This window comes from Budorcas taxicolor, chromosome 15, assembly GCF_023091745.1.
Source record: "Budorcas taxicolor isolate Tak-1 chromosome 15, Takin1.1, whole genome shotgun sequence".
Lineage (NCBI taxonomy): Eukaryota > Metazoa > Chordata > Mammalia > Artiodactyla > Bovidae > Budorcas > Budorcas taxicolor.
In genome coordinates, this window is record NC_068924.1 from 6,118,543 (window position 1) to 6,130,476 (window position 11,934).

The 11,934-nt window shown below is 44.8% G+C and overlaps 1 protein-coding gene across 4 annotated transcripts in view; it reads right to left on the reverse strand.

The window, feature by feature from the left end:
* The window catches only part of YAP1 (Yes1 associated transcriptional regulator), a 138,932-nt gene extending 130,191 nt beyond the window's left edge, over nucleotides 1-8,741 (reverse strand). For all 4 annotated transcript variants that reach the window (XM_052652416.1, XM_052652414.1, XM_052652415.1 and 1 more), the window contains exons 1-2: nucleotides 8,424-8,741; nucleotides 5,461-5,711 (exon numbers count right to left, since the gene is read on the reverse strand). In XM_052652416.1, coding sequence (XP_052508376.1) covers nucleotides 5,461-5,711; nucleotides 8,424-8,741 — 569 coding nt within the window. The remainder of the gene's footprint in view (nucleotides 1-5,460; nucleotides 5,712-8,423) is intronic.
* Nucleotides 8,742-11,934: the final 3,193 nt, after the last annotated feature.

An 11,934-nucleotide genomic window follows, 5' to 3' on the forward strand; every position in this document is an offset into this window, starting at 1 on the left:
GTACAAGAGCAGAGAAGGAGCTTCTAACAAACTGGACCCTCATCACCCTCAAAGCAAGATTTAGTTGAAAAATGTGCTAAGTCTATTGAGTAACACTATCCTGTGCAGAGAAAAAGCCCACTAAAGTGAAAATGAGCAGGTAATAGTACTAACCACAAAAACACTGAAAATATTTGGTAGAAGGAAATAGTAATATTTTAAATAGACAGCCTTATTCATTTTGCTAATTTGCTACACTATTCAGAGAAACATCATCTTATCACTTGATGTGTTAAAGATTGTGATTCTTCTCATGCTAAACGCCAAATAAGGATTAAACTACCGACCACTTTTTCTTGTCAAAAATATTAAAGGGAAGGGGGAAGAAAAAGACCATTGTGATTTATACCAAACTTCTTTTGTTTGCTTTCAGAAGGGGTCAAGCCCTGCGCAAATAGAAGTGCTTCCATGGGGGCAGTACTGTTCCCAGGAAACTTTGTGCTACAGTACTTGAGCATCCAGAACCATGAAGTAATTCTTCTTCATAAAAACAGAAATGTCCCTTTCATGGCTTGAAGTTCTGATTAATCCGCGAATCAGAAGCCCTTTTTGCAAAAACTGCACCACTTAGTAACCATAGTTACAGAATCACACAGCTCTTTAAGACTTCCTTTTATATGTGCTACCCAACTATTATTAAACTTTCAAGTCATAATTAATGGCTAAATTATACTATCACTTAAGGTAGCAAATTAAGTTTGAATAATCTTAACCCTTAACAACTGATTTTTAAAACAACTTCACTTTGATTTGCCCTAAGTCTAAACGTCACAAATATTTTGACAAATAAGATTACATTTAGAGCTTACATCTTCCCCAAAATCTGAAGGTAAAATGAAATTCAGAGTCATACCAGCATTACTATCTTAAGATGCTAATTTATTTTCCCAACTACAATGTAAAACATACTTTTCTATATTATTAACGAGGACTGATCTCAGGGTTTCGAGAAGTTTTTCAAGTTTCAACTATTTGACTATCACCCGGGCTTTTTTCTACAGTTAACATGAAGCTTCGGGGGAGAAATATTCTAACGTTACTTTTTAAAGAAAATTTGCCTACCGTCTTGCAGCTAACTGAGTTTGCTGCAATTAAACTTCTAGTTTAATAAAGGTCAAGTACCTGTCTTAGTACCTTCACACTGACAATACTCATTATTTTTAGGAAAGTAAGTTCTATGCTACATTTATCGTCACACTCACTATCTTCCAACTGTTTTTCCCTACCACCATATTCAACACTTTCGCGTAAATCTGTGGCACGGCAGGCCATTCTTCCCGGGGTGCCCACCCACTGAGCAGAAGGAAGCATTTTTCCTGAGAGCCGAGGGCGTGCTTTCATCTCTCTCCACTCAGTCTCAATCAGCGAGACAGACGGATAGGTTGGCCATCCCCTCAGACAGGGAAGTAACTCTGCGGATTTTTAAAACTAAAGTACAATTGACTTACAATATTATATTAGGGAAATATTTTGTGACTGCAATTTCAACTGTTTATGGGCTCGTGTCCTCACCCTCCCCTCTTTTCTGGGTTTTGTTTTTTTGCAGCTTAATCAACAGTTAAGGGCAATATCACAGGCTTTTCATTTTTAAAGGGAAATCATTTGGGTTACATTTGATATAGCAAGAAACCAAAGGAGCAGATTAGCCTCTCAATAAAACTGTTCCTTTTAAAAACGCCTAATATTTATTACAGTAGCAATACACATTATATGTGTTCATACTCTTCTAAGTGTTTGGGATAAGATGCAAGATCAAATTATTATAATAAGAAACAATTTAATTGATAATATGTCTCCCTAATTAATACATGTTTGAAGTAGCTTTACTTAGGGTAGAGGAACATTCATTTTGAAAACAAGGTAAGGGTCAAAAAAAAAAAAAAAGACTCCAATTACTTACAGCAATTAATAACACCTAGAAGGCAACTTCATTTAATGTTGGAATACGGGCTAATTTCTATGCTGTGAAATGTCAAAAATCTCTGAAAAGGTACCTTTTAAAACTGTGAATCAAGATATTCAATATACTTGTTAATTAAATCATAGCCACAAGAAACCTTGAATCTTCAAGGTTTAAAAACAGAGTCCAGTTATTTAGAAAATGATAAAAAAACAGAAATGAAACAAAATGACCTCTTAAAAATTAGAAGATTATTAAAACAATGAAAATCTACACATTTTTAGAATCACTGGATGAGACTTCTTAAATTATAAGTTCCTACATGCTACATTTTACATAAGAAGGTCTTTGTATGTCATAACAGTTACAGAGCATCAGAGTCAATAAAACAAATTGGAGAAGTAAGAACACTCTTGTAACCAGAGATATAGAATTCTGATTCAGGAAGTTATTCAGCAGCTTATAAAGAAATAGGAAGTTGTTGACCAACTACTTGAAGAGCTATTTCCTGTAGGAAAACTGTAAGACAGATGAAGAAAGCAGTAATTCTCAAAGCAATAAAAGAATTCTCTTAAAGCTCAATACATAATTTTGAAGGAATTCGTTTTAAACAGTAAACTCAGTAGAACAAATATTATACCTAATATGCAGACTAAACCTAAAATACTTCACATACTAGAACCTGAATATGTGTCACTGATAAATAGCTAGGACCACACTTCCACCTTATCACTTGCCAACCTAAGGCACGAGTCTTCTCCAGAAAATCTCACTGATGGAGGCAGGGCTTTAAAAGTCCCAACAGCTGCCTGCCTGTAATCCTTCAGTAGTTATGCTGCCTTGAAACAACAGGATGGGCCAACTAACTTCAAAGTCATTTATCTAATGTCACAAGACAACAATCAGTTGCTTCCAAAGTAAATGTTTCTAACTTTTAAATTATATCATCTCGCAAATTTGGACCATTTATGGTCAGATTTCTCTATGCCAAGTGTGTATTTCAACACATTATATACTTTGTAACTTAAAATTGGTGCCAACAAGTATCTAAAAAAAAAAAGGTATAGTAAGGTCCAGCTTTCACTATTGAAATGAGTGTGAAGTCTCTAAATCTTCATTCTACATCTAGCCAGCAATAAGAATCTTCTTTAGACACAAGAGAAAAGTGCTGCTGATTGCAAAGAGAGCTTGACTTTAAAATATCAAACCCAGAGTAAAAATGAACTTTGACAATTAACAACCCTGCTCCAAAAACTTCATTTATTACCTTCAACTCTAAGTCAAGGCAGATACTAACTCATTTCCTATGCAATACACAAAAATAAGTTGTTTAGGACAACTCACATGCCCCACGACATCATGGAAATAGCTACCAACTGGATGTGAACTAATCTTTCTATAACTCTTCTCCAACTTACATGCTGCTCATAAAGCAGATCCTTTAGAAGAGACTAAATTTGTTAAGTCTACATCCAACTTCCACCGTCAGTGCTTAGGGGCCCTCTCTGTAATTCCTGATGTGTACCAACTAACCCATGATTTTGCTTTTACTGACCGAGATCCATCTATAAGGGGACATCTTTTTATTTCTAAAGGTTTGATGTGAGCCAAATATTCCACAGAGTCAAAAATCTTCATGATTCTTATCACATAATAAATCTAATTTTACTTCCAGTGAGAATCTCTCAAAAATCTTGAAAAACAATCATGCTAATCTATCTTCTTTCAAGTTTTTCTTTTTCATGGTAACCACTACCCATATGGCATAATTTTCAGATCATTTTGTCCTGGTTTACCTTCGCCAGAGGCTGACTTGAGTGGGGTGTTTGGGGTCGGGGGTGTATGTGTGTGTATCCTTTGTTAATCCACCTCTGAGAGACACTTTCTCAAAGAAAGCAGCACTGGAAACTTTAAAAAATAAAATACAGAACATTTCACGTCAAAACAAAAAGATCATTAAATGTACATACATAAAAATGTAGGCAGATGTCACCTCAAAGCAATTATTACAAGATACAAAAGATGAAAAGGGGAGCATAAATGTTGCTCTTTAATCACAGACTTTCAGCTATAACATCAACCAAAGAAGAGAGGCAAGCCAGCTATTAAACTGTTTAAAAATCTCCCCAGGTCAGCATGCGACCCAGCAGGGAGAGCTTCAGAAAAGTACAGCCTTTCTTTTTCCTAACAACCTGGTTTGTTTCCATTCCTTTTCCCTTCAAGACACATCCCTCACAGCGAGCAACTCTTTCAATCATTTACTGTGGATGTCTGCTTCAGAACAAATGATCTTGCTCATGCAGATGAGTTTGCCAGACTTGTGTGTACCTTCCAGTCTCAGGCTCTTTATTGTTCTGGTTGAAACCTGACCCTCTGAAATGGATACCGGGACACCAGAAAAAGAAAAAAGCTGCAGGAAAGGGGAGCAAAAAACTGCAGAAACTTCTCAAGATCAAACTTTTCCCTCTGCTTTTCTCCTAAATAAGCTTGTCACAAAACTGTATCTTACACTGAAAGTTAACAACCTGCCCTGAAAGGCAATATAAAATATTAAGATATACAACAAAACAGTATTATTATTATTGTATTATCTGATCTAATGAATAAACGTTACATTTGCCTTGGGAGTAGACTGTCAAAGACAAATGTCAATCAAAACTTGGATTGTTTTCATTATCTCAACATGACTGAACAGAACTAAGCAACTTTTTGAAAATATCAGTTTCAGTCTATAATTACGTATAGGAAACATTCTGTATATACTTATGCCAAAGAAGCCAAATAAAAATATTAAAGTCTGATCCATAATTTCAAAGTGAGAGGAGACAAAATTCTACTTGGATCTTTTCAGTTTCAATGAAAATTTGCCATTTTGTTAAACACACAAAAAAAATAAGGCTGAGAAAAACAAACAACCCAATAGCCTTGTTTTTGTTTACCCAGAGAAGAGGGATTCTATTTTGAAGACCTGCTGGCTCAAAAGAAGTTTGACTGAACTGCTGTATATCAAATATGAAAATGCATATTTCTCTTTGCTTTTTGAGGGAGAAAATGCATCAAACTGCAGCTCAAGGGTCTGTCATCTCACATCTAAAATTCTGTAAAATCAGACTTCCAGGGAAGTCCTACTTATTTTTATAGTTCTTTTCTACCAGTAAAATGTTTAAAAAGCTAAGTAGTGCCATACCTACTTCATAAAACTATGCCAGCCTACTAATTCTCACAATTTGAAATTCTTCATGGGATCCTTTCAGTTTAGAGCTAGGCTAATTAACAGGTTTGGCACAAACTCAAAATGAGAACATCCTAACTGCCACAAAAAAAGTTTAGTAAGAGGCTATGAGCCAGGAATCCATAAAGCTTTCAAAATATTACCCAAAGAAGGTATTTAGGTCGTACTATCCCGGGGGGAAAAAAAATTATGGAAGAGATCACTGAGCCTGACATAAATATTAAGGAAAATATAAAAATAAATCATATCTTGGTGCCAGAAAATGATCCCCCACCCTTTTTCCACTTACTTTAAGAAGTACCTCTGACCAGAAGATGTCTTCGCCATCTCCCAGCCGGCTGGCAGAGGCACATCGTCAGGGATCTCAAAGGAAGACTGTCGAAGGTGCTGAGCAGCCGGTGCGGCTGCCGGGCCGGAGACCACTCCCGTGGGGGTCAGCGTCCCTGGAGACACAGCTCCCAGCTGCAGGGACGCGGGGGACGAGTGAGCCCGCACGTGCTGCGGAGTCAGTGCTCCAGCGGTGCCTGCATCCGTACTGGCCTATTGGGAAGGTGAAAACAAAGACTTCTTAAAATAGGTTCTCAAAGAGAGTCCTTGCAAACTTCTTCTAGATATTTGGTTGCCATGAAATTCTAAATACCAAAGGTAAACTTCAACATCTAACACATCGGAATACAGGTTGCAGATGGATACTTTTAAAAGCCGAGGTAAACGCCAAGGCAGTGTGGGTGTTTTTCCAAGTTCTGAACTGTTTTAGATATAAACAAAACCCAAAGAATCAAATAACTATGTACTCCCCACCTTTTTTCAAAACTAAGTTTTACGTAATTGTTTTTTTCTAAGCCAAGCCCTAAACACAAGACAGGTGTCATTATTTTCTCACCATGGACAAATGTCATCAATACAGCAACCAGCAAAATTTATACAACTTTTAAGAACTACAAAAGATCCAGAAACATCCAAAGATTCTTTAAAAGCCACCTAATGAATGAAATATAAACCCTGCCATATATTTGTACCTAGATGATAAAGATGTCAGCAATGTAACTACAATGGTAACTTAAGAATTTACATACTTACATATTTACAACTGTGTAGCAGCAGAAAAACTGCTTAAGTCAGACCCTAAAGATATGGGTTTCAGTCCAACCTGGTTAGTGTGACACACTGGACAATATCTTACTCTGTGAGCCTCAAGACGTCTCATTTGTAATACTTTCCCCACCCCCCCATGGAAAAATGAGGCAATAAATGAACTTATATTCAACTATTCAATAATTTGTGAACAACAGTATTTACAACCCCCATTCATACTATTCATAAGCAAATATAGTTATTTAAATTCCTTAATTAGAGTTAGGGTTTGATTTATCAAAAAGTTAAATTTCCCAGATTCATATAACCAAGAAGAGAGACTGAAAGCAATCAGCAAGGGCATCTATGCCTTGATGTTAAATCATATATATTCCGAGTTTCCAATCAGAATAAATTGGAATTTAGGACTCATTAGCAGAAATAAAAGTCTAACTTACAGATGCACACTTGGTCAACAAACCCATTAAAACAAATAAAACTATAGTAAATTGTGAATATTATGAATCCATAAACTGCTGATACAAACTTTCATGCAATCATTTACTAGAAGAATAGGTACACTTTTCAATGGCAATTCTTTTCGGCTTACAGATGCCACAAAATGGGGAATTCAATATCATATGGGTATTATACTTTTGAAACATATTAACCAGCAGCACAGCTGTGCAGACGGTGGGGTGCAAGGCCAACACACATTTTTACCCATGAGTTCGGAAACTCATTTCCAGGGGTAAGAGAGAAGCGCACCCAAGTCTACTTCTTGCAAACTGAAATATTTAGGGCAAGCAGCTAAATTGTTTTTCCTTCCTCTCCTTAACCCAGGTTTTTGTCAGCCAGCGTGAGTGAGTTTTTCTGAGTTCCCAAACCCCTTGGTCTGAGGGAGGAGAACATATCACAGGCCTCCAAATAGGAGGGGCGATGGGAGTGGGGGCGGTAAGTGTTCTTTCCGCTCAAGTTACAGCCGAGTGGACTAACTTCATCAGTTATTTGGAAAACCAATTAACTTTTGGGCAAAGTTCCTATGCTGAAGTTTAGCCTGAAGCAAGTTCTTTTTTAAAAACGAAGGACAGAAAGAAAAGTCTCCCCTAAACAAATCTTCTGGGACCGATCGGAATGTTAACACTTTCATAATATACAGTTGCACTTCAACGCTGCATCACGTTGACAAAATAATCGAACGCTGTATATGTGGGACAGCCATGTTCATATCCTCAGTAAGAATTAAAGAGCAATGGCGAGCCTCGAATTAGTCATCGCTTCCCAAACATTAACTTCTAATCACAGCTGAACTAGGCAGGACTCGGCCTGTGAGTCAACCTGCGGAGCGTTATCAAAGACTTGTGTTAAACCCCAGGCGCGGTGCAACCCAGCCCAGAGCCCGCGCGCCGTGCAGATGTGGCCCATTTAAAAGCATTTCAGCGGACTGTAAATAATTGTCCGCCGTGGGGAAGCCAGCACGTGAGCCCACTGCGTTTCGGGGAGAGTGAGCCTGCGCGAGTTGCAGAGCGCAAGGGGGAAGGGCCGGGGTGAGAGCGCCCAACTCCATAAACAACTTCCAGGAAAGTCTGGATCCTGTGCTCGGCGAGCGCCGGGGCCGCGAGGAGGAGAAGTGCTCCCGGGAGGGGGAGGGGGACAAAGAGCCCGGGACCGCCCGGGCCGGTTCGAGCCCCGGCTCTGCTCCACGCTGGCCAACGAGGGCACGACTGCGTGCCTCCCGGGGAGACGAGGGGACCCGGGAGACCCTGGAGGAGAGGGGGCTCGGGGCGCGACTCCGCCCGCGGAAGCCAGGGCCGCCCCCGCTCGCGGCCCGGCGGCGGGAGCGGAGGTGCGGGGCGCGCGCGTATTGTGCGAGCCCCCCGCGGCCCGGCCGCCTCGCCCGCCCCTGCTTTCCCCCCGACTCCGCCGGGAGCCCGCGGGGGAGGAACGGAGCGAGCAGGCGAAGCGCGCCCCCGGGGGCTGCAGCCGCCGAGACGGACTCCCGGGGGGCGGGGGGGACCAATCTCGGCCTCGGACTCCGGAGGAGCGCGGCGCCCCGGCCGGCCCGCCCCTGCGCGCGCCCATCCCCGCCCCGCCGGCGCCCCCGGAGCCCGCACCCCCCGAGCGCCCCCGCCGGGGGCCCACCCGGCGGGGAAACGGGGAAACGGGCGGCGCGGTTACCTGTCGGGAGTGGGATTTGGGCTCGGGAGGCTTGAAGAAGGAGTCGGGCAGCTTCCGGAGCCTCATGGGCACGGTCTGCGGCACGTTGGCCGTCTTGGGGTTCATGACGGCGTTGAAGAGCGCCTCCAGGTCGGTCTCCGAGTCCCCCCGGACGTGCACGATCTGGTGGCCGGCGGGGGGGGCCTGCGGAGCCGCCGGGGGCCCCGGGGGCGCGGGCTGCCCAGGCGCGGACGGCGGGCCCTGGCCCTGGGGGCCCTGTGCGGGCGGCGGCCCCTGGCCCTGGGGGGCTGGCTGCGGCGGGGGCTGCCCGGGATCCATGGCTCCTGCCTCACCCGGCGGGCACGGGCTCCGCCCGGACGGCCCGGCTCGACGGGCCGCGGCGGGGGAAGCAGCGGGCGCGGCGCTGGCCTCGCGCTCAGGGCCGGGGGCTGCGCCGCGGCCCCGCAGCCCCCGCCCCGCGCCCGGCTCCGCGGGCCTGCGGCGCGTCGGGAGGGGCCGCCGGAGACCGGGGCCCGCGGCGCCCGCGCTCGCTCCCTCGGCTCGGGCTGCGGCCGCACGGCCCGCGCCGCTCCCCTCCCCCTCGCCCGGTTTCCTCTCCTTGTTCCTTCCTTCCTCCCTTTCTCCTCCCCGGCGGCGGCCGCTCCCGACTGAGACGCAAACTCGCCTCGGACGCCAAAACTAAAGTTGGGAGACGCGCCCGCCCGAGCGGCCGCGGCCCCGCCTCCTCGCGGCGCTTCCTTCCTCTGCGCGCCCGCCCGCGCCAGATGCTCAGGGAAACTTTCCCCGGCGAGGGCGCCGCATTCCTGCGGACTCCGGCCGCCGCCGCCCCGCCCGCCCGCGTGCCCGCCTGCCCGGCCTCCGCGGGGCCTCGCGGAGCCGCGGCCGCGGCTGCGAGCGTGCCTGGCGCCCCGCGACCGGGGAGCCGCCGGCCCGACGACGCGCGCGCGGCGGGTCCAGGTCGGAGCCCCGGCGCCGCCGGGAGCGCGGCCGCCCCGGGCGCAGGGGGTCCGGCCGCCCGCCCGGCCTGGCCGCCTCCCCCTAGCCCTCGGGAGCGGCGGCAAGTCGCCCCTCGCCCCTCGATGCCGGACAGCTAAGGCAGAAAGGAGTCTGGCGGGGACGGCGGAGTCCACGGACGCCCGCCCCGCGTCAGCCCGACCGCACCGACGGGAGTGCTCCTGTGGGCTCACGGCGAGGGTGGACCTAAAATGGTACCCGTAACACACATTGACTTAATAAGGATCCATTAAAAAACAAAACAAAACAAAACATGCACTTGATACTTTTCACTTCTTAAACATGCAAAATCCACTTGAAAGACATAAACCAGTTTTGTGATTTGAAGCTTAAAGACTATATCTGGGACTCAGTCTAATTTACTAAGTAACCAAAAAATTGCCTTTGTTTAAAGTGAAAACATTTTTTTAGTACTCAGATTTGCCACATAGTCGTGAAAACTTCAACGGGGAAGCCCACGCTTCAAGTTTCAAGTATTGCCTTGTGTACCTGTCTTATCCTTGACGGGATGGGAGCCTATCTTTCTTTGTTACCGCTGTGCCTGGGACCTTAACTTTCACTTTGTGATAGTTGACCGAATAAGAAGTAAATGGGTGAGGAACTCACACCATGCACCTGGTTCTCTTTGTGGCGGTGTCATACATGCAAGTCCACTTGAAATCACTCAAAAAGCCATGAAAATGTGTTAAGGTTTTTTGTTTGACCACGCTGCTTGCGAACTTGTGCCTCCAGCAGTGGAAGCAGGGAGTCCACTGGAGTGCCAGGGAGTTCTCCAAAATTTGTTTCTTATTTCATACAGTCTGATTTTTTAAAAAGCTGCTTTACTGAGATATCCCATGCAAGCAATACATTATTTTTCGTTTATTCACGGGGTTATGCAACATCACTGATTTTAAATCCACTAGTTCATTATAAAGAAAAACTAGCTTCCTGTTTTAATGATTGTGTCTGCAATGCTAATGAAACAGATGTGCAAATAGGATTAAACTAGAAAAGGTCCCCTGAGCAAAAAAAAAAAAACACCTCTTCCTCCAGCCAGACCAGTCAGTTCAGTTCAGTCGCTCAATCGTGTCCAACTCTTTTAGACCCCGTGGACTGCAGCATGCCAGGCTTCCCTGTCCTTCACCAACTCCCGGAGTTTACTCGAACTCGTCCATTGAGTCGGTGATACCATCCAATCATCTCATCCTCTGTGGTCCCCTTCTCCTGCCTTCAGTCTTCCCCAGCATCGAGATCTTTTCCAGTGAGTCAGTTCTGCACATCAGATAGCCAAAGTATTGGAGTTTCAGCTTCAACATCAGTCCTTCCAGTGAATGTTCAGACCGGATTTTCTTTAGGATTGACTGATTGGATCTCCTTGCAGTCCAAGGGACTCTCAAGAGTCTTCTCCAACACCACAGTTCAGAGGGAGCTACACCACTTGGTGTGGAAGGGTGGGCCAGGGAAAGAGGCCTCAGGCCCTCAATATTTTAAGGCACGTTTCTAATCAACTGCTCTGGATTCCACTTTCATGTGAAGAATGAGATCTGCCTCCATGATGCCCATGCCTGCTTTTATATTTATCCCCACCCCATCCCCAAATGAAGCCTCCCAGGGGGTGTTAATGGTATAGAACCCACCTGCAATGCAGGAGGCATAATAGACATGGGTTCAATTTCTGGGTCGGGAAGATCTGGAGGAAGGCATGGCAACCCACTCCACTATTCTTGCCTAGAGAATCCATGGACAGAGGAGCTTGGAGGCTACAATCCATAGAGTCGAAAAGAGTCAGACACAACTGAGTGACTTGCAATGCACATCCCAAATGTCAAGTGCATTTAACCACAAATTTATAAGTTCTGGAGTTACAGATACTTGAATTCAGATCCCAGATCCACCATTTACTATCTCTGTGACATTGGACAAGTGACTTATTTCCTAGTCTTTAATTTCTTTAATGTTGGGGTCAGGTAATGACACCTACTGCATATGTTGAGACAAGGAGTCAGTGGACATAAAGTAAGTATTAATACTTAGCCCAGTTTTTGGCATGTCGTGAGATCTGCATAAATGTCAGCTCTCATCGTCCCATGTTCACAGACTACTTCTCACAGCCTCTCCTTCGCTACAGCGCTCCTTGGGGACACTGCCGGCAGCCCCTTCCTCTCACATCTGATAATCAATCCACACAAACAAAGCCTTTGCGCACAAACTAGGCATTAAGTTTTTCAACTAAAAAAAAAAAAAACCCCCCAAAAAACCTTTTTAAGAACTAAAGTGATTGAAAACCTAGGATTGTAATGCAAGTTGTCCCTTCACTAGAGTATTTATTACTATGAACACTGTAATTAAAGGGCTTAGGATAAGGCCGAGGTTGCTTTGTTCAGTATTGTTTCACCTGCCGTTCAGTTGAGAACAAAATTACTTTGATAAGTGGATTTAAAGGCTGTCTGGAGTGATGTTATGTTCTGTAAGCACCTCAGTAACATCAACCAAGATTTTGTAATTGACTATTCCT